Below are 17930 nucleotides of genomic sequence, written 5' to 3' on the forward strand. Positions count from 1 at the left end.
AAATATTCCTCTTTTAAATATTTTAATTATGTTTTTGTTTCTTTTTTTTGAAAGGTAAACCATGTTTATCGTCTTACAGACCTATTCTGTAAATGATATTACAGTATAGAGTACAATAATTATATAAGTACCGAAATTACTATGCCAAATATAAATGTATGTAAGAAACACAAAATAGTTGTAATTTGCCAGCAAAAAGCAGCAATAATATTTAAACTGGTTATTTAATTTCTCTCATAAATTTCATAAATATTTGAAAAATGTATGCAAGTCTAGGACAGGCACTTCAAGAAAACTGTGGAATTGAATATGTGCAAAGGACAATTACAGAGGACCGGAATACTTTGAATGCTCCTGATGCGGTAAGAGAGTTATCGAAGTTATTTTCAATTCAGTTGGAAAATATCTTGTCAAATAGACTCAATTTTCATAACTTACTAACCTGATGGATTGCAGGATAAACGAACGCCCCTTCATTGGGCTTGTTCTGTAGGAAAAGTAGATGTCATTGAATACTTATTAAAGCAACCAGACATTAAAATCGACGAAAAAGATGAAGCTGGTTGGACTCCTTTGATGATTGCTATTTGCAACAAAGCTATTCCTGATTCATTAATTGACAAGTTCCTGGGACGTCCTGATGTCAATATCGAGATGACTACTCGTGGTGGACAAACATGTCTCCATTATGCTTCTGGAAAAGGTCGACTTCCAATTGTTCGCAAAATATGCGAACGTAACCCTGGCGCAATGAGAGTAAGAGATCTCCAAGGCCAACAACCATTACATCGAGCGGCTGCAGTAGGACATCTGAACGTTGTGAAGTATCTTCTTTCTCAAAAATGTCCCTTGAATGCTTCTGATTCTTTTGGATTTACCGCTCTCCATTTTGCCTTAGCAGAAGGCCATCCGGAGATTGCTGTTGAACTTATTAAATCTGATGCGGATACTTTACGCACTGACAAAGAAGGTCATACAGCTTTAGATGTCTGTATGGACCGAAGCATTCGACAAGAGTTCATTGAGATGTGCAAGCAACAAGGATTGGATATATAAGTTTTCTAATTCAATCATAATGAGCACACCGAAATGTCCTTCTGATTTCAAGCACAAATCGTGCTTTCAGAAAATCCTTTCAATAAATTTAACTTTTTGAGATTTATCCAAGTACTCAAACTTCTATGCTTCCTATGAGATTCTTTAAATAATAAAAAGCATTAAAACAACAAAGCGATCCTTAAATGAAATGTAAATTCGATGTTGCGAATTGTGGTAATACAACAGTTTAACCTTGTACTATAAACGCGAAAAATATTTGAGTATTCAGCATAGATACAACTCAAAGTTTATATCTATTTTCCTTGACATGAAAACTCCCTTCAATTTACTTCATTCCTCCCTCACGCACCTTCTCTTCTAGTTCTGGCTAGTAACGTACTTGCTTCCTACTTGAATAGTTGTGGATTAAGTGATTTTGGAGGTGAAAAGTTACGGATTATTAGCAACTTACAAATGAACTCTTCTGATTGTACATTTACTGAAGAAACGGGAGATGAAATAACCAATTTGTCTTATGCGGAAAAACAAATTGAACAGCAGCGCTATCAAACATCCGTACGTATGAGGCTTCTTTTTTCGTAAAAATCTAACAACGAATAGGTTGATTTACTGCTTCCCATACAAGAAGAGACCGATGTCATTGCAACCAAAATTATTAATTTTGTAGACAACCTTTCGTACTACGAATTTACCGGAAGCCCTGATATCCTTCTATTTCCCGAATTGTATAGTAATCTCTTGCATTCAGGTATAAATTTCTATTATAAGCTACAGTTCAGCCTTGATGTCTAACCCATGTAGGAAAAGCATTCCTTATTTCTCGGGTGCCTTATGGTTCTGATGACCAAATTTCAGTTGTTAATGGTAAGGAATTAACTGAAGTTGAAAGCATCCTAATATGAGCAATTAGGAAATCTACTCGTTACGTTAAGTAAAGACTCATTTTTGCGAACAGGACTGGATGCTCATCCAACATCTTCAAAGGCGAATAATTCTGTATGGCTTGCTTCTTATGACTTGAAATCGACATTTTTAGAACCTCATCGAAAGGGCTTTGAAAGACTGAAAGGTGCACTGGGCAGGTTCAATAATCAGTGGACATTTTTCTTGGGAATTCCTCCAGAACACTTAGACAAATCTTTTATGGATTCGCTTAGACAATCGTTCCCGGTACCATTGGTACAGCGGCCTTTACGTGCTGTAAGAAACGTCCGTTCATCTGTTATAGTTCCTCCTCCCATAAATTCTCTGAAAAAAGATAGCAAGGATGACTTGCTAGAAAAATCTGTCGACACTCTAGAACACTTTTCCTTATTGCTTCTGAATGCTGATGTTATACAAAAAGACTATTCACCTGATCCTTATATATGCTCCTGTAAACCTAATTCTAATAGTACATCTGACATATTGGCTATTTCAATAGTGGGTCTATTCGACTCGTCTGTTTCCATGCATGTTTACAATTTACTCAGGTAAGATATAATTTTGTTTCTGATTAAAGGTTAACGATGATAGGGAATTGGACTGGAGTTTTTGTGTCCATCGTAATGACCATCTTTCGATTCCTGATTCTTTAGTCGTTTCCGGCAAAGCCAACCGAGCTTTGCTTTGCTTAAGCCAAAAAAATCAAAAATTACGCTGGACTTGGAAAATAATGTGAATAACTGGTGATATTGGGGGATATCGTGTACATTATTCTTAACTTGCGAATAAAATAGCTACTTCGATAGGCAAATGCCATCTTATATAACTTATGAAAAATTAAATCTCCAGAAAAACCATATCCAAAATTCATTATACTAACTAGCGCTATACATTATTCCTTAGGAAGGAACTGCAGTGTTCCCGTGATGTCAACTTTAGGTTCAACATCTATTGTATGAATTTCTGGTTCATCCTGTGATGCTTTTCCTGTTCTCAATCTCTCCAGCATCAAATTGGACTCAAATGGTTTGATACAAGGTGAAGTAGTACCTAATGTTATGTGTAGTTGAGGATTGCCGGTTTTTCCAAACCACATGCTCTTTGAATCAATATCTACTTTAAAGCACATCACTCTTCCGTCCCATACGAGGCTTCTCAGAGTAAAGCTAACATGATCGATAACGTTGCTTCTCTTCTTTTTAAGCTGATTAAGGTATTGTTGCCATAAATCAGCCATTTCGGGACCCAGCGTGATTTGCGACCTGTGTATCATCGTCACATGAAAAGAATCTTGAAGGGTATAAGAAGAAAACTGATCATCCCAGCTTATACCTTTTGACCTAATAACATCCTTTAATATGGCTTTTACTTTATCTGAAGGAATAAAAGCTCCGAAATATTGAATTTCGTTGGAATTTCTTTCTTGTTTCTTCAAGGAGCTTTCCCCCATAATTTTTGTATAAGTAGGCACATAATCGTTGACAGCAAATTCTAGAGCTCGCTGAAATTCATCCTCAGAAGGATAGTTGGTTATCGAGTCAGGAATATGTTGTTGCATGTAATCAACTATTAAGCGTGCATTCTCCAAAGATCCAACATGTGGATCCAATTCTATAACATCATCATAACCTTCATCATGAGAAAATAATTCGGGATCAAACGGCTTGTATTGTTTGTAAAACATGTCTAGAATAGAATTTACCTTTTCTACACCTTCCGATACTTTGATGGATTGGTGACGATCACCTCGGCTTATTACTCGCTCTTGCACAAAAGAACGAGTACTCAAGTTTTGTACAAAAGGCAAAGCTACATAGCGAACCCCTTCTAATTCAGCCGAAACATCACTTCGAAGAGCACTTCTCATATTCGGAATGTGATTGTTTCGGTCAGCGAATACAATCGGATGACCATTTTGAAACTCGTTAACAATTGCACGTGCAAATTTCTTAGGTCCTCCTTTACCGGAAGGGATATTGTCGTTCTGTACGACAGGCCAATTGAATAATTTCTCCAAAATCTTGGCAACCGTTGTTTTTCCACAACCAATGGTAGCAATTGGTACGAGTAATGTGTAAGGCTTCTCATTGCTAGACTCGACCGAAATCGTCATAGCGTCGAGTTTGGAGAGTAGCAAAAACTCTTCTCGCAGAGATATTATTCCTTTGTTTTTAAGATACAGAGCCTTTAATTCAGGCTTCTCTTGGAACTTTTTTCTACAAAAATCCACATACTCGTTTGTAATCTTTTTGTACTTGGCGTAATTAAGAGGCTTGTCATGGATTAGCATTTTTGTAACCTCTCTCCATTGTCGAAACATGCCGTAGGGCTCTTCAAACTTATACTTGAAAAAGAAATCATTTGTTGAGTTGCGTTTTCCAGCTTGAGCAGTTGAATGACAACGCACAACGAATCCCTCAACGCTGCGGTTATTCAACCTTCCAGTCTTTGCAGTCTCTTCCAAAAAGTGCTTCATGTCTTCAAATTTGTGAATGTAAAAAGAATCAGTTTTCAAAAAACCCCAAACCTTTGCGAAAGCGGATACGTCTTCTGATGACGCCGTGGTAAATTCAGGAATATTCATATTTAGACCATGTAAATACAAACCACGACGATCACCTCGATATGGAAGAATGTGTTCCTCAAAATCGTCATCACATAACTCTGCGACAGCTGTAGCTTGGCGCTTAAGAAGCTCCTGGGCAAGCTCTTTTTTTGATTTACCAACCTTCTTCAGATGATCTTCAAGCCATCGCTCTCCAGCTAACGCATGGGAAACGCTTTGGCCTTCAACAGCACCAAAGGAATGCTTACTGGTGATGATGAGCTCGCCGTTGGATAAAGCACTGATAAAAATAATACAACCGTTCTCCTTGACTGTCAGCTCGTAAGGCCCCTTTGTGTGTTCCCTCAGAGAGTTCCAAGTAGTGAGAGGAATCTCATCAATATTGAAAAACTTGTCATAACCACGGATAGCAATCTTTTGTTCTTTCGTCCTGGGATCCATATAGGTGAATAAACCACGAGCGCATGTTGGTAAACGTCTTTTCAAACCTGTCACACCATCATATGTCTTCTTGCTGTCGGACACATTGATACGATATGCTTGCTCCCAAACTCTCCAGGACGTTAATTCATAATCGGTACCTGGAACAGCGAAAGAGACAGAGCGGATGGTAGGCTTCTTTTCACCAAATATTCCTACTTTTAAATCACGCAATCTACAAAGTTCTTCTACAAGTTCTTTTGGAGTAGCAAACGTATTCGACATTGTGCAAATCAAAAATTCCTGAACAACTTACAAGAGTCAATTTCAACCCTGGAATTACTTAAAATCAATATTTAAAACATAAACAAGGTAATTAGCTGCAAAAGAAAGAGCACAAATCACAAATCCCTTGTCTTAAGTGAGGATAAGTGTTTGGTTCTTTATAAAAACAAACGAACACTCTGTCATTCATTTAGCACTGCTCTGTATTCTTTCTTATCCATTCACTGTTCTCTAACAAGAGCACGCTAGTGTTTGCTTTACAAGTTGTTTCAACGTGAACGTAATTATTGTTTACAGCGGTCTTAGAAGTGACCGTAATTCCTCGTAAAAGTTCACTCCTCCATCCTTCACCTTGTCGAGGAGGAGCTCGTTGACAAGAACTACAGACTTGTAGCATATAAATGAGAAATTTTTAGAAAAAAAAAAAAAGAATTTAACTTCAATTGAAGAAACCTTCATTTGAACAGCAGGCTGAACGGACAGCATTTGCGGCGTTTGTTTACAAACTGACAGTACTTCGTAACGATATGATGAACGGCGGCAGAAGAAAAACTGTTGATGTATGGATCGATTGCGACCCTGGACACGACGATGTCGTTGCTTTGATGGTTGCTGCTTGTGCGGACCATTGTAACATTCTAGGTTTGAGCACCGTGCACGGGAACACGGTTGTTGAAAATGCAACTCAGAATGCTCTTTCAGTGATGGAGCTGTTAAAAAAAGATGTTGATGTTCATTCAGGAGCTTCGAAACCTTTGATGAGACCGTCTAAGCTTGCAACCCATATACACGGTGTGAATGGACTGGCAGGCATCGCTCTTTTACCAGATCAACCCCGGAAACGGGCTTCTCCTGATGCAGTTGTAGCCATGTATCAAGCTATTTCTCAGAATCCTATTCCGGTAACTCTTGTCGCGACAGGCCCTCTGACGAACATCGCTTTAATGTTGGCCACTTACCCTACAGTTTCCGAAAATATTGAACGACTCGTTTTCATGGGTGGGAGTACGGGGATTGGAAATATTACTTCACAAGCTGAATTCAACATGTTTGCTGACCCCGAGGCTGCCAAACTAGTCCTTGAAACTACTTCACTCTCCGGAAAACTTTATATGGTTCCATTAGATGTAACGCACAGCGTTCTAATGGATTCCGCAATCATGGAAAAATTACGGCAACATGGAAGTCCCATCAGTAATACCCTAGTCGAACTTATGACCGTTTTCCAAGCCACTTATGAAACTGTTTATGGATTCAAAAATGGTGTTCCCGTACACGATGCCTGTGCTATGGTTTACGCATTGTGGCCCGAAATTATGTCTTCAAGAATCATGTATGTTACCGTCAGCATCGACCAGCTGACTCTTGGCCGTACTGTCTGTGATGTATGGTCGCAACAAACTCAGATGCTTCCAAACGTTCATGTTGTCCTTAGTGCTGATGTTGTTGCTTTTTGGAATTTATTTATGCAAGTTGTTGAAAAGCTTAACACATTGTGATTTGGTGAAGCGTTGTATTTTATGATGAAACATGCTTCCGTTACTTTTAGCAGAAATGCTCTTCTTTCGTAATATTACGCACAGTGTTTTTACAGGAAACAATAATAAGGATTTTCTGACTTTGTTGTATAGAGTTGCTCTTCATATTTCTCTATGCAACCTTTTTCCGAAGTTTTTACGACAACTTTTTTGAAGATTATCTTTCATTCAACTGACAGTCATCATCTTTTCGTAGGGATTACATTGCTATCATTTTAACTATTATGATTATTCGTCGTCTAAATTTACCATTGCATAACCTCCTTTTAATGAGAATTCCTATCGTTATTAAATGCAAATAAGAAACAAAACCTGTAGCCAACTCCAATACTGAGAGCAAAATTAAATAGTATAGTCTTAGCATATAAAGCCTAAAAAAGAGCAAAACCAGACTTACTTTCAGATTAAGTAGAGAAAGAAGTAATCCAAAACATATAAATTACCATGAAACGATATCCAAATTTTAAAACGCTTCATAGAAGTATTAAAAATATTAAGCTTCACCAGAAGAATTTGAGTTTTCGCTGGCTGTTTTTTCAGAAGTAGCATCTGCCTCAGCCGCTTCTTCCTTTTTAACAGCCTCACCTTCACCTTCTGATTCAACTGCCGCTTCTTCTTGTTCTTGTTCTTGTTCTTGTTCTTGCTCATGCTCATGCTCATGCTCATGTTCTTCTTCTTCTTCTTTAACTAATTCAGCCGCTTTTTTAGATTCCTTTGTCTTTGATTTTTTCGAAGCTTGACGAGTTGTCTCTGTGTTTTCAGGATTCTGGGGGGAGCGACGAGTACGAGGGCGTTTTGGTTTTCGTTCGGCTTTGATAGGTGGAGCGTCAGGGATCTTTTCAACAATGTCTTGTAAAAAGTCAAATTGTTCAACACTTTTCACCGCATGTTTCAGATGCGAAACGGTTACACGCTTGGCTTGATGCAGACGAGCTTGCTGGCAAGACTCATTTATTATGCTTTGCATAAACATTTCTAACGCTTTGGACATGATTACTGGAGTAACTTGAGCTACCTTGCCAACATCCTGGTCAGCTTGCATAATCTTTTTTATACGAGCGACAGGAAATCGACTTTTCCAAGAAGCAGCTGCAGCGGCGGCTGCCGTGGAAGAAGCATTCGTAGGAGATTCTTCAGCTACACTTGAAGAAACGGTAGGCTTTGTCTCTTCCTCGTGAGCAGGCTCGACTTCAGTCATGAAGAAAAATAATTTTTTTTAGCAAGATTACGCGAAAGGGGTTTTAAAAAAGATAGTACTTAATGGCGAAAGGTACCCGAGAGATGTAGGAAAGTTGCTACTAATTGCTTTGTACCTATTCTGGTCGATTTTTCACAAGCAGCAAAAATTTGTTAGAATTGAAAGAAAAAAATTACAAGACCCAAACTTTGCTTCACAAAGTTCTAAAGATATTTAAAGTTTGTAATTTTAAAAGGAAATTGTATTTTTTTCGGTGCCAGTGTGGTTGGTAAAGAGATTACGCACAGGGAATCTTTTCTGATTATTTATACGCAAAACAGTTGAATTAGAATCTTTGTTATCCATGTAAACAATCTATGAGAATAAAAAGTAGCAAATAAGATGTACCTGGATTCAAAGGATGTCATATTTGCACTTATTTTGAATATTCTTGTCAAATATAGTGCCGCCGTTCTACTAACGTATCAGTATAAAATGATAATATTATAAACTATTATTAGGCACTGCAATTTCTCTAAAGTTGAACGCTTGTATTTGCTCTATAATAAGGTATCAACAAACTTCAGATTAAGTATAAGGGAGAGAGATTGGTAATGCGTTTACGGGTTTCTATTGTTGTTTTCCTGTTTCATGTTTCATGTCTTAAATAAAAGTATTTCATGTGTTTCTATTCAGTATGGTAGTCAATACAAAAACTTAGAATTCGTTTCATTTGGAAGCGGGAAAGTTCCAGTAGGATGGACACAAGGAATTTTCCAATGCTTTTATTGAAGTGTTATTATAGTGAAATTCTGCTTATGGAGTGGACTTTTACACTTTTTCTCCCAGCTAATAGTGTTGAGTAAACAAATTCAATTTGATTACTTTCTTTATTACCAGATCAAATATCTTTTCTTAGATCTTTATAGTAATTTTGGCTTCCTTATAAATGCTATGAATGTCCTACCAAGACACCTACCAATTATTGCGAGTGCTGTTGAAGCTGTACTGTACTGTCCATGCAAATAAAGGACCTTTCAAAGAAACAATCCAGTAAGTAACCCTTGTCCTTTCAGTAGCATCCAAACATTCATTTAATAAAATTGGGCTTATTCTTGCTAAAAAAAGTTTTAAGCGTTGATTTCAATCACGGTTGTATTGATTGAAACGCATGGAAGCTTCCTGTCCAACTTTTGACGAGTAAGTATTTCTTTCGAAAATTTGAAATATTTTCGTTTTCTACTTATGAAAAAAGATTACATTAAAAAGTATTTTATTATGTTTGTCTCCTTTCTGTATCGTTACGAACAACAGACGTTAACAACGTTGCAGAACATCTTGGACGTTGAATTGCAATGAGTTATCCAAAATCAAGGATGAAACGTATGCTTCGGCAACAGGCCGAGAGGCCCATTGATGACTCTGCTGTAGACCTGGTAAGGAACAGAAACTGGAACTGGAACTGGAAGTGAATGTGAATGTGAATGTGAATGTGATTCCTTTGTTCAGGCTAAAATAGAAAAAAAAAAAAACATAACAAAAAGATTTGAGTTTCTAACTACTGTAAATTGTTATAGGTTTATCTTGATTATTGTCTTTTTTTACAATCACTCTTGAAAGAAGCCAACATTGAAGCAGAACGAACCGGGGAAAAGAAAATTCAGCCGATCCATATTCAAAATGTTAAACGGGTATGCTGCAAAAAGTAGAAATCATTCATAATTCTTCTATCAAAAGCGAATTACGTTCATATCTAAAAGAGGAAAAGTAGCGAAACTAGCAAGGAAGCGTGTTTTTGCTAACACATAATTTAGAAAATTTTAGCCCGCTACCGAGGATAGCAAACAATCATAGCAGTCATAAGGAAGAATCAATTAAGAACCCCGATAGAAACATCCATGGTCGCTTTGAAATGAAGGTAAAAAAGGCGAGCGCCAGGTTTCGCTTTTCTGCTTTTCATGTTTTTATCTGAGGTTTTGATTCGCTTGCGTTACATGTCGGGTCTGCTGTTTAATACACGAGTGATGCATCCAATCCCATTGACTTGAACAATCTAATATTTGTGTCAGTTCGTTTATATCGAATACCGTGAAAGAGTACATACCTTTTCATGCCAGTTTAGCAAAACAGAGGGATTATAGGCTTGAGGATGTGCAAGTGCACGATAAATAAAGTTCATCATGTTATCTAAATCTTCAGTACTGCGTTGTTTTAAAAATGCTATAATATCAGTGGACCGGATGTAGCTCAGCAAGTCAACAAAGGCGGATAAGTATTGTTGCTAGGCGGAGGTTAATATAATTTTCAAAGAAAAGATAAAACAAAAAGGATGAAGTAGTCCATTTTAAAGAAACGTTTGATCCCACCGACTATGGAAACAAAGTCATGACAGAAATTGCTTTCTTAATAACCACCAGTTACAAAAACTACCACAATCCATTCTCATCTCATCATCAAATGACTTTACTTACTCTAGCTTCCTGAACATCGTCTCCAAAAGGTACATAAGACAATAAAATCCGTAACCCTTCCACAGCATTTCCACTGTATCAACTTCTGTTAGCAAGCAAAGAAAGGAAAAAAAATAAGTTTTATTATTCTATTTTCTTGGGCTTACGCTTGAATAGTCGATCGAGCCTGAGGAACTAACTGAGCAATAGCAGCTTGGACCTGTTCCGAAGATTCTTGACGGGGAGGAAACAAATCTTGCTGTGTAAGTACAGGCTCTGTAACGGAATCTACATCTTGCATTCGAAACGACATGATTCTAGCAACAATTACAAGTTTGAATGGATTTGTCAAATACTGCTCTTTGAAGAGCAGTAGAGTAGAACAGACGTAGTACTAAAACTTGCTTTTAGCTGTAAATCAATACACGATTTTGGCAAAGAAAAAACAAATACAAAGGATGAAATTTATACTTTCTTTTATTTCCCACTTTTCCTGTCAATTCATTTCCTATATATAGTTGACCATGCACTCCCAACTTCTCCAGTACTCCATAGACCAGTATTGTAGATGGTTGTTTTTTCGTGTTTACAGACAATCGTCTCTACCTGTGGTCTTAAGAATAATTTCTGAATATCTTGTAGGTATATGAGCTTGCTGTCCGCCCTCATAGACCTATGGTGATTCAGAAGATATGTTTTCCATAAATATCCAGCTGTATGCCGGTGAATTATGAACTGAAAAAGAATAATATAAAGAAACCTTTTCCTTGTAACTATGAATGTCGATTTGTAAATTTTTGATGCATAAAGGCAATCTTTGGGACCATTCTCGAAGCAAATTAAAATTGTAAGTATAGCCGTAGAATTCAGTGAGTCCTGGGAGCTATTCTGAAGCCGATTCCAAAAAGTAGGGAAATCTAATCTTGGTTATGTTGTACAAACGAGTTCAAAGTAAACTAATTATTGGAATTCATATGTTTACTGAATGTAGAAAAAATCTCATTTAACAACACTATTCTCCAAAACAGTAGTAATGTAATACTAAAGAGGCCACTAGTAATGTAATACCTACACTCGTTTGTTAAGAACAGAAACCCATATCATCTGTATTATGTTGATTGGTTTCTAAATGGTTTCAATATATTTCAATTTATCCTAGTTATTATTACTTGTTTTTCAGTTTAAGTCGCCGTTACATCGTACATACAAATATTTTCCAATATGCCGGTTCATGGGTAAGCCTTTTTGCCTGCGATTTCTGCTTGGGTAGTCGCTTGAAACCCCTTTTGGTGTTTGCTTCTATTCTCTTTTCTATTTTTTCTAATGCATTAGGCTTGTTTATTATACGACTCCTTCTATGGCTACCTTCTTGGGACCTGCACAAGACTATCTTGTAAAATCATTTTTAGCCCAGTATATGAGTATGCTACCAATTTCAGTAAATATCTTTTGGTATGGTAAACTAACTCGCCAATAGAAAAATGGATCGTTCAGTATAAACTCTATCGGAATGTCCTTTCCCCAAAGAGTTTGGAATTCTTAAAGCAAAATATCCATCCTTATATGTATGCGTGTGTTGATGAAACGACTACTATTGATGCAGAACCCGAATTAGAAGATATTATCGTACGTACAAAGCTGTGGACATTTCGCCAAACGTTTAACATAGAGGGAGCAATTTATGAGGTTGGAGATTTCACTGTAGCTGTTGCCAATGTTCTTCAGAAATCAACATGGAAAGGGATCGTTTTTCACGTTACTTACGATGGTTCTGACGATGTCGATATTGCTCGGCCCATCCTCCAAGAGTTCTTTAATATTTGTTTCTTTAAAAATTCTTCGCCTCCTCCTCCTATCTATGAAAACTATTTCTACCATCACAGGCATTCCATTGATCCTAAACTCTTTCTCCAAATTTTTAAGCATAGAGTCGAAATTTCTACCCCGTCTAGTTTACCTCGGGTGAAGTCTGAAAGTACTCCTGCTGGATGAAATTTCTTCGTATTTTTTTGTAAATTAGGTCAAAAACGAATGAATGGTACGCTGCATGTTGTTCTCCCCTCCTCATTTTACTTTTTTTCCCATCTGTTCCTTTGCTATCTTTATTTTTATTCACGCTTACCCATAGACCTTTTAATTAAATGAAAAATTTTATTAAATTACGTGTCCCAAACAAAAATTATTAAGTCCTTTTGTTCTTTTAAAACAATTAAGCCGCTGATGTAGGCAGTTCATTTGACAGCTTCAATAACTTAGTCCAAAGAATCGGTAACAACACCCTTAGAAGCAGTGCTAACATTACGAGCGTACTTCAAAAGAGTACCTTGTTGATACTTCAAGGGAGGAGCTCTCCAAGCCTGACGACGGCAAGCCATTTCTTGCTCGTCAACCATCAAATTCAATGTATTCTCGACGGCATTGATTTCAATAATATCACCGTCTTTAACGAGAGCAATGGGACCACCAGCTTGAGCTTCAGGATCAACGTGACCAATCAAAAATCCGTGAGAGCCACCGCTGAAACGTCCATCAGTCAAAAGAGCAACGTCCTTACCAAGACCAGCACCCATGATAGCGCTAGAAGGCTTCAACATTTCAGGCATACCTGGACCACCCTTGGGACCTTCAAAACGAATAACAATAACAGTCTTTTCGCCCTTCTTAAATTCGCCACGTTCCAAAGCACTGATGAAGTCGGCTTCGGCATCGAATACACGAGCTTTACCACGGAAATGCAGTCCTTCCTTACCAGTAATCTTGGCTACGGAACCCTCAGGTGCCAGAGTACCACGAAGTATACGCAAGTGGCCTTCAGTCTTCATAGGAGCGCTCAAAGGCTTGATAATTTGCTGACCTTCCTTGAGAGGCTTAGCCTCGCGCAAGTTTTGAGCGAGTGTCTTACCGGTAACAGTCATGGTGGAACCATCAATAAGACCTTCAGCATGAAGGTACTTAAGAACAGCAGGGACACCGCCAATGTTGAACAAGTCTTCCATGACATATTTACCACTAGGCTTCATGTCAGCGATGACAGGAGTACGGTTACTGATAGCCTGGAAGTGGTCCAAAGTCAAGGTAATACCTACAGACTTTGCGATGGCAATCAAGTGTAAAACAACGTTAGTAGAACCTCCGAGTGCCATGGTCAATACAATGGCATTTTCAAAAGCCTTTCGGGTCATAATGTCACTCGGCTTGATATCTTCAACCATAATGCGCTTGATGGCCTCGCCGGCAGCTTCACATTCAGCAAACTTTTCAGCAGAGCCAGCAGGGAAAGAAGAAGAGCCGGGCAATGTCATACCCATGACTTCAGCACAGCTGGCCATGGTATTAGCGGTGTACATACCACCGCAAGCTCCACCTCCGGGACAAGCGTGGCGGATAATATCATGGCGAGTTGTTTCGTTAATCTTACCGGTAATAAATTCACCGTAAGCCTGGAAAGCAGAAACTAAATCAATGGGGGCATTGTTCTGACAGGAAGAATGACCTGGGCGAATGGAACCACCATATAACATAATACTAGGACGATTGATACGGCCCATGGCAATTAAGCAACCAGGCATATTTTTGTCACAGCCTGGAATGGAAATGTTGGCATCGTACCATTGACCTTGCATGACGGTTTCAATGGAGTCGGCGATAATTTCACGAGACTGCAGACTAAATCTCATACCACTAGTACCCATAGAGATACCATCGCTTACGCCAATGGTATTGAACTGTAAGCCAGTAAGGCCAGCCTTTTTGACACTTGCTTTGACTCTGCGACCGAGATCCAACAAGTGCATATTGCAAGGGTTACCCTCGAACCAGCAGCTGGCAATACCAACTTGAGGATTGTGTATGTCGGTATCAGTCAAGCCAGTGGCATATAACATGGCTTGAGAGGCACCTTGAGACTTGGGTCCAGTGATAGTATCACTAAACTTGTTAAGCTTCTTCTCTTCGAGAACTGTAGCAGAGGTTTTGAAAGTACGAGTATTCAAAACGGCACGCTTTGTAGCCGCAGCAGAGGCACCCGCGCGAACGAGTTTGTTCAAAATCATACTCAGAAGCTGAATTATCAATAAATACGACCAAAAATTTTAACAATGATTAATTATCCCGAGGATTCAGATGAGTAAGCAACAAAAAAGAACAGGAACCAAACAAAGGAAATCCAAAAACAAGCAATTATTATGGAAAGAGAAGCACGTTCTTCCAGATTCTTTACTATTTTTCTTTAAAAAGTATGGTCCTGGTCAAAAGTAAGGATTACAAGATGCAAATTTATACAGATGGCCATCGCGATCAAAGGTAAAATCGAATTCTCATGTCAGTGATTGGCTCTTAAATCGGTAACTTTTAGAGTTACCTTAAGCGAAATTTGAACAAGAATGTTTTATGCTGTAAATGAAAATGTTTGTTGTAGTTATTCTCTCTAACAATCATAAAAACTTGCTATTCCTTGTATATTTATGAACAGATGAAGACTGTGTTGCATAGTTGTGTTGAATGGTCCAAGTTTAGCGCTTTGCTCTTATGCGCTTTTGGAACACTTGGGAAGCGTTGACAGGGAAGGGTAAGCATGGCTATAAGCCTTTCTATAGCTTGCCTATTGATTCATTGAATCAGGAATAGGAGTGTACATATGCATAGAAGGAATCAATTGCTTTGTAAGGTGAATCTTTCATTGTAAACTGAACAGAAAAGTGCTTTGAATCCGAGGAGCCAAAAAAAAAAAAAAAAANAAAAAAAACAAAAAAAATAGAGAGATGTAACTTGATTCTTTTATAATGATTATATTTCTTGCTTATTATTTTCACTTTCTCCGTCAACGAGTATTTACAATATTGTGAAGTGCAGTGATGGCACAATACGCATTTGCGATTTATCGTTAAATGAAAACCACTTGCGAGCTGCAACACCAGATTCTTGAAAAAATTGACTGTCTTGGCAGCGGTTGGTTTGTTTTTAGGAAAGATTTATGTTTCTGCTTTCATTCTTATAGGAAACGTTCGGTCGCTAATATAATATAAGGTATTGTTTAATCTTCAAAGAAAGTTTGCCTCGATCTCATTATTGTTCTTGACTCTCATAATTTATAATAATTCGTTTTATTTATTTATTTACGGCTAATTTGGAAGAACGTGAAAAGAGAGTGTCTTGGTACAATGGCTCCAGGAACTCGTGTCAGTAAATGCCAAATATCTCGTCCAATTCTAATCGGAAACGATGCAAAGCCATTAACGCCAGAGGAACGAGTTCATGCTCCTCCAGACCACACGCATACTTGGAGGATTTTCGTCGAAGGTGTTGACGGAGAAGATATCTCAAAATGGATTAAAAAAGTAGTCTTTAAGCTTCATGATACGTACAACAATTCTACGCGAAGTATAGAGTCTCTACCATTTGAAGTAATTGAAACTGGCTGGGGAGAATTTGATATCATGATTCGTATCTTTTTTGTACCAGAAACTCATGAAAAGTCACTTACCTTTTATCATCGCTTAAAACTCCATCCTTATGGTCCTCGCATGGAAGAAGAAAAAGCCGCTGGCGGCCTAGTAGAATCTGTACAGTACGAGGAAATTGTTTTCAACGAACCTTTTGAATACACATATAAACTCTTCTTAGAAAATCCCATTGGAGATGGGCATGGTTTAGCTGTTGAGTCGGAACCAGATCATCCATTCTCTCAGCAATTGGAGCAGGACGAAGCTGATAAGTTGGACATGGCAATGGAAAATGTGAAAAAGACAATTGACACTTACAAACAGCAATTACATGAACTACAAAGCCAAAAGCCGCCAATTTCTTAGACTTTTTTTTTTTTCAGAACAAAAATCTCGTCCATTGGACGAACAAGTTAAAGAAAGTTTCAAGGTTTTTATTATCAGTCTGCATTAAGTTTATAAAATATATATTGTCTTTTATTAATGGGGGAAATCAATATGAAAGTCAGAAGTTGTATCATACATTTTAGGCCATATTAGTTTTGACAAATAAAAAATTATGTGATTTCATCCTCCTTCTGCCTTCATAACCATAAACATACACCTGCAAATGTCAAATATCGTCGAGCATAGCAATTGTACCAGTTACGTACACAACTGAGTTTGGTTTCATAAAGGTTTAGGCAACTACGTGTGCATCGCAAAAACCCAAATTTAAGAAAATCCTTGATAAAAGTACACCAAGCCAAAAAGTATAAATAGACACCCTCCAGAAAGCAATACCTTGTGCATTTGAATTTTAGTTGCAAGATACTTTCCAGAAAGTACAGCCAGGCCCGTGCAAAAAGCATGACCTAAATTGGCTCCTAAAAATACACCAAACATATTATCACTAGCAGCCATAGCAATGGTTGCGATTTGCGAACGATCACCCCATTCACTTACAAAGGTCAGCGCAAATGCCTTCACAAAAAGAGGAGACAACAAGAAACTAAAAAGATTTTTTAATCCATCTAGAGTCGACTTTAGATAATTAACGCTATCATCTTCGGTTTTTTCATAAATAGGATCTTTAGGAACCTGACCTTCTTCCATAAGCTCTTCAACTGGTTTAGCAGTACTGATCTCATCTTCCACCCGCTTGAACTCTTCATCAATAGATTCATGAGCGTTCATAACCTCAACACCTTCACGGATCATTTTGATACCAAATATTACAAAGAGTAATCCGCCTAAAAGATCCGTACATCGTTTAGGGAAAAGCATAGGAGCAGCATGGCCTAAAAGAACGCCGAGTAAAGTCATGAAAAATAAGGCACTAAAAGATCCTAGGAATACGATGCCTCTTGAATTTTCGAAAGAAAGAAGGGCTGCCACAATGAATGTTTTATCACCAAGTTCGCAACCAAAGATCATGGAGATGGCGAAAAGCATACTTCTCAGCATATTCTTCTGAGTAGACCCCTCTGAGGGATCCACATTTTCCCATGCTTCTCTGTCGATTGAAAGATTGGAAGAGGTATTCTAATACAGCAATTAGATAAATGAACTTGCAAAAGCACATAAAGACTGAGCAGGCGTTCAGCATTCAGTGAAAGTTAAAGGAATTTATGTGGAAAATCCAATAATGAAAAGCAGGCATGTACTAGCTCACGATACTGCATGTACGAGACGAAACCACACAAAGGTGTCTGTAATATAGAATTTCTGAAACGCCCGGAATAGTCTTTTATTCATAAAAAATTTTAAGAAAATAAACTACTTACCTCAGCCATAGCCACGAGACTCATAGTAGCCAGCAAAAGCAAACCCAAGTTCCGTTTCATCATCAAAGTGTATTACGCCAAATCGAGCAAACAGTAGTAATCAAGAATACTCAAAATATTTCTAGTTCTATATAGTTATTGAATTGTAGCTTCTTTATAAACAAGGATGATGGTTCGAGTGTGGCGCTTGGTAAATGTTAGTCAAGCATATAATAAAAGATGAGATTAGAGTGTGGTCGAATAGGACGAGAATTTATTTTAATTTTTCTAAAGTTTACTTATATCATATGAGCTTTTTATCTAA

The 17930-nt window shown here is 37.8% G+C and overlaps 11 protein-coding genes across 11 annotated transcripts; 6 read left to right on the top strand and 5 right to left on the bottom strand.

Annotated features, from left to right (window-relative positions):
* The first annotated feature begins 168 nt into the window (after positions 1 to 168).
* SPOG_00259 (proteasome regulatory particle) lies at positions 169 to 1235 on the top strand. The gene is made up of 2 exons (XM_013167768.1): positions 169 to 362; positions 457 to 1235. The coding sequence occupies exons 1-2, from the start codon at positions 261 to 263 to the stop codon at positions 1054 to 1056; spliced, it is 702 nt and encodes a 233-aa protein (XP_013023222.1). The 5' UTR covers positions 169 to 260; the 3' UTR covers positions 1057 to 1235.
* Positions 1236 to 1278: 43 nt separating this feature from the next.
* SPOG_00260 (RNase P subunit) lies at positions 1279 to 5068 on the top strand. The gene is made up of 5 exons (XM_013167769.1): positions 1279 to 1614; positions 1660 to 1807; positions 1861 to 1923; positions 1970 to 2531; positions 2575 to 5068. Exons 1-5 carry the CDS (start codon positions 1513 to 1515, stop codon positions 2717 to 2719), a joined length of 1020 nt encoding a protein of 339 aa, XP_013023223.1. The 5' UTR covers positions 1279 to 1512; the 3' UTR covers positions 2720 to 5068.
* SPOG_00261 (tRNA ligase Trl1) lies at positions 2796 to 5422 on the bottom strand. Its single transcript, XM_013167770.1, has one exon. It carries the CDS (start codon positions 5252 to 5254, stop codon positions 2876 to 2878), a length of 2379 nt encoding a protein of 792 aa, XP_013023224.1. The 5' UTR covers positions 5255 to 5422; the 3' UTR covers positions 2796 to 2875.
* Positions 5423 to 5591: 169 nt separating this feature from the next.
* On the top strand, positions 5592 to 7180 carry SPOG_00262 (uridine ribohydrolase). The gene has a single exon (XM_013167771.1). It carries the CDS (start codon positions 5782 to 5784, stop codon positions 6751 to 6753), a length of 972 nt encoding a protein of 323 aa, XP_013023225.1. The 5' UTR covers positions 5592 to 5781; the 3' UTR covers positions 6754 to 7180.
* Positions 7181 to 7285: 105 nt separating this feature from the next.
* Positions 7286 to 7990, bottom strand: SPOG_00263 (DNA polymerase epsilon subunit Dpb3; the record flags this gene model as incomplete). Its single annotated transcript, XM_013167772.1, has 2 exons — positions 7286 to 7751; positions 7773 to 7990. 2 exons carry the CDS (start codon positions 7988 to 7990, stop codon positions 7286 to 7288), a joined length of 684 nt encoding a protein of 227 aa, XP_013023226.1.
* A 949-nt stretch (positions 7991 to 8939) lies between these two features.
* On the top strand, positions 8940 to 10283 carry SPOG_05751 (uncharacterized protein). The gene is made up of 4 exons (XM_013168155.1): positions 8940 to 9169; positions 9302 to 9405; positions 9547 to 9660; positions 9784 to 10283. The coding sequence occupies exons 2-4, from the start codon at positions 9325 to 9327 to the stop codon at positions 9808 to 9810; spliced, it is 222 nt and encodes a 73-aa protein (XP_013023609.1). The 5' UTR covers positions 8940 to 9169; positions 9302 to 9324; the 3' UTR covers positions 9811 to 10283.
* SPOG_00264 (ARP2/3 actin-organizing complex subunit Arc5) lies at positions 9577 to 10778 on the bottom strand. Its single transcript, XM_013167773.1, has 4 exons — positions 10587 to 10778; positions 10441 to 10513; positions 10074 to 10250; positions 9577 to 10022 (listed from the first exon to the last, which is right to left on the bottom strand). The coding sequence occupies exons 1-4, from the start codon at positions 10730 to 10732 to the stop codon at positions 9960 to 9962; spliced, it is 459 nt and encodes a 152-aa protein (XP_013023227.1). The 5' UTR covers positions 10733 to 10778; the 3' UTR covers positions 9577 to 9959.
* A 197-nt stretch (positions 10779 to 10975) lies between these two features.
* Positions 10976 to 12609, top strand: SPOG_00265 (mediator complex subunit Med20). The gene is made up of 3 exons (XM_013167774.1): positions 10976 to 11654; positions 11752 to 11840; positions 11897 to 12609. Exons 1-3 carry the CDS (start codon positions 11641 to 11643, stop codon positions 12409 to 12411), a joined length of 618 nt encoding a protein of 205 aa, XP_013023228.1. The 5' UTR covers positions 10976 to 11640; the 3' UTR covers positions 12412 to 12609.
* On the bottom strand, positions 12377 to 14750 carry SPOG_00266 (dihydroxy-acid dehydratase). The gene has a single exon (XM_013167775.1). It carries the CDS (start codon positions 14469 to 14471, stop codon positions 12672 to 12674), a length of 1800 nt encoding a protein of 599 aa, XP_013023229.1. The 5' UTR covers positions 14472 to 14750; the 3' UTR covers positions 12377 to 12671.
* A 560-nt stretch (positions 14751 to 15310) lies between these two features.
* On the top strand, positions 15311 to 16436 carry SPOG_00267 (YEATS family histone acetyltransferase subunit Yaf9). Its single transcript, XM_013167776.1, has one exon. The coding sequence runs from the start codon at positions 15579 to 15581 to the stop codon at positions 16224 to 16226; it is 648 nt and encodes a 215-aa protein (XP_013023230.1). The 5' UTR covers positions 15311 to 15578; the 3' UTR covers positions 16227 to 16436.
* SPOG_00268 (uncharacterized protein) lies at positions 16286 to 17881 on the bottom strand. The gene is made up of 2 exons (XM_013167777.1): positions 17627 to 17881; positions 16286 to 17384 (listed from the first exon to the last, which is right to left on the bottom strand). Exons 1-2 carry the CDS (start codon positions 17687 to 17689, stop codon positions 16575 to 16577), a joined length of 873 nt encoding a protein of 290 aa, XP_013023231.1. The 5' UTR covers positions 17690 to 17881; the 3' UTR covers positions 16286 to 16574.
* Positions 17882 to 17930: the final 49 nt, after the last annotated feature.

This window comes from Schizosaccharomyces cryophilus (genome assembly GCF_000004155.1).
Source record: "Schizosaccharomyces cryophilus OY26 unplaced genomic scaffold supercont4.3, whole genome shotgun sequence".
Taxonomy (NCBI): domain Eukaryota; kingdom Fungi; phylum Ascomycota; class Schizosaccharomycetes; order Schizosaccharomycetales; family Schizosaccharomycetaceae; genus Schizosaccharomyces; species Schizosaccharomyces cryophilus.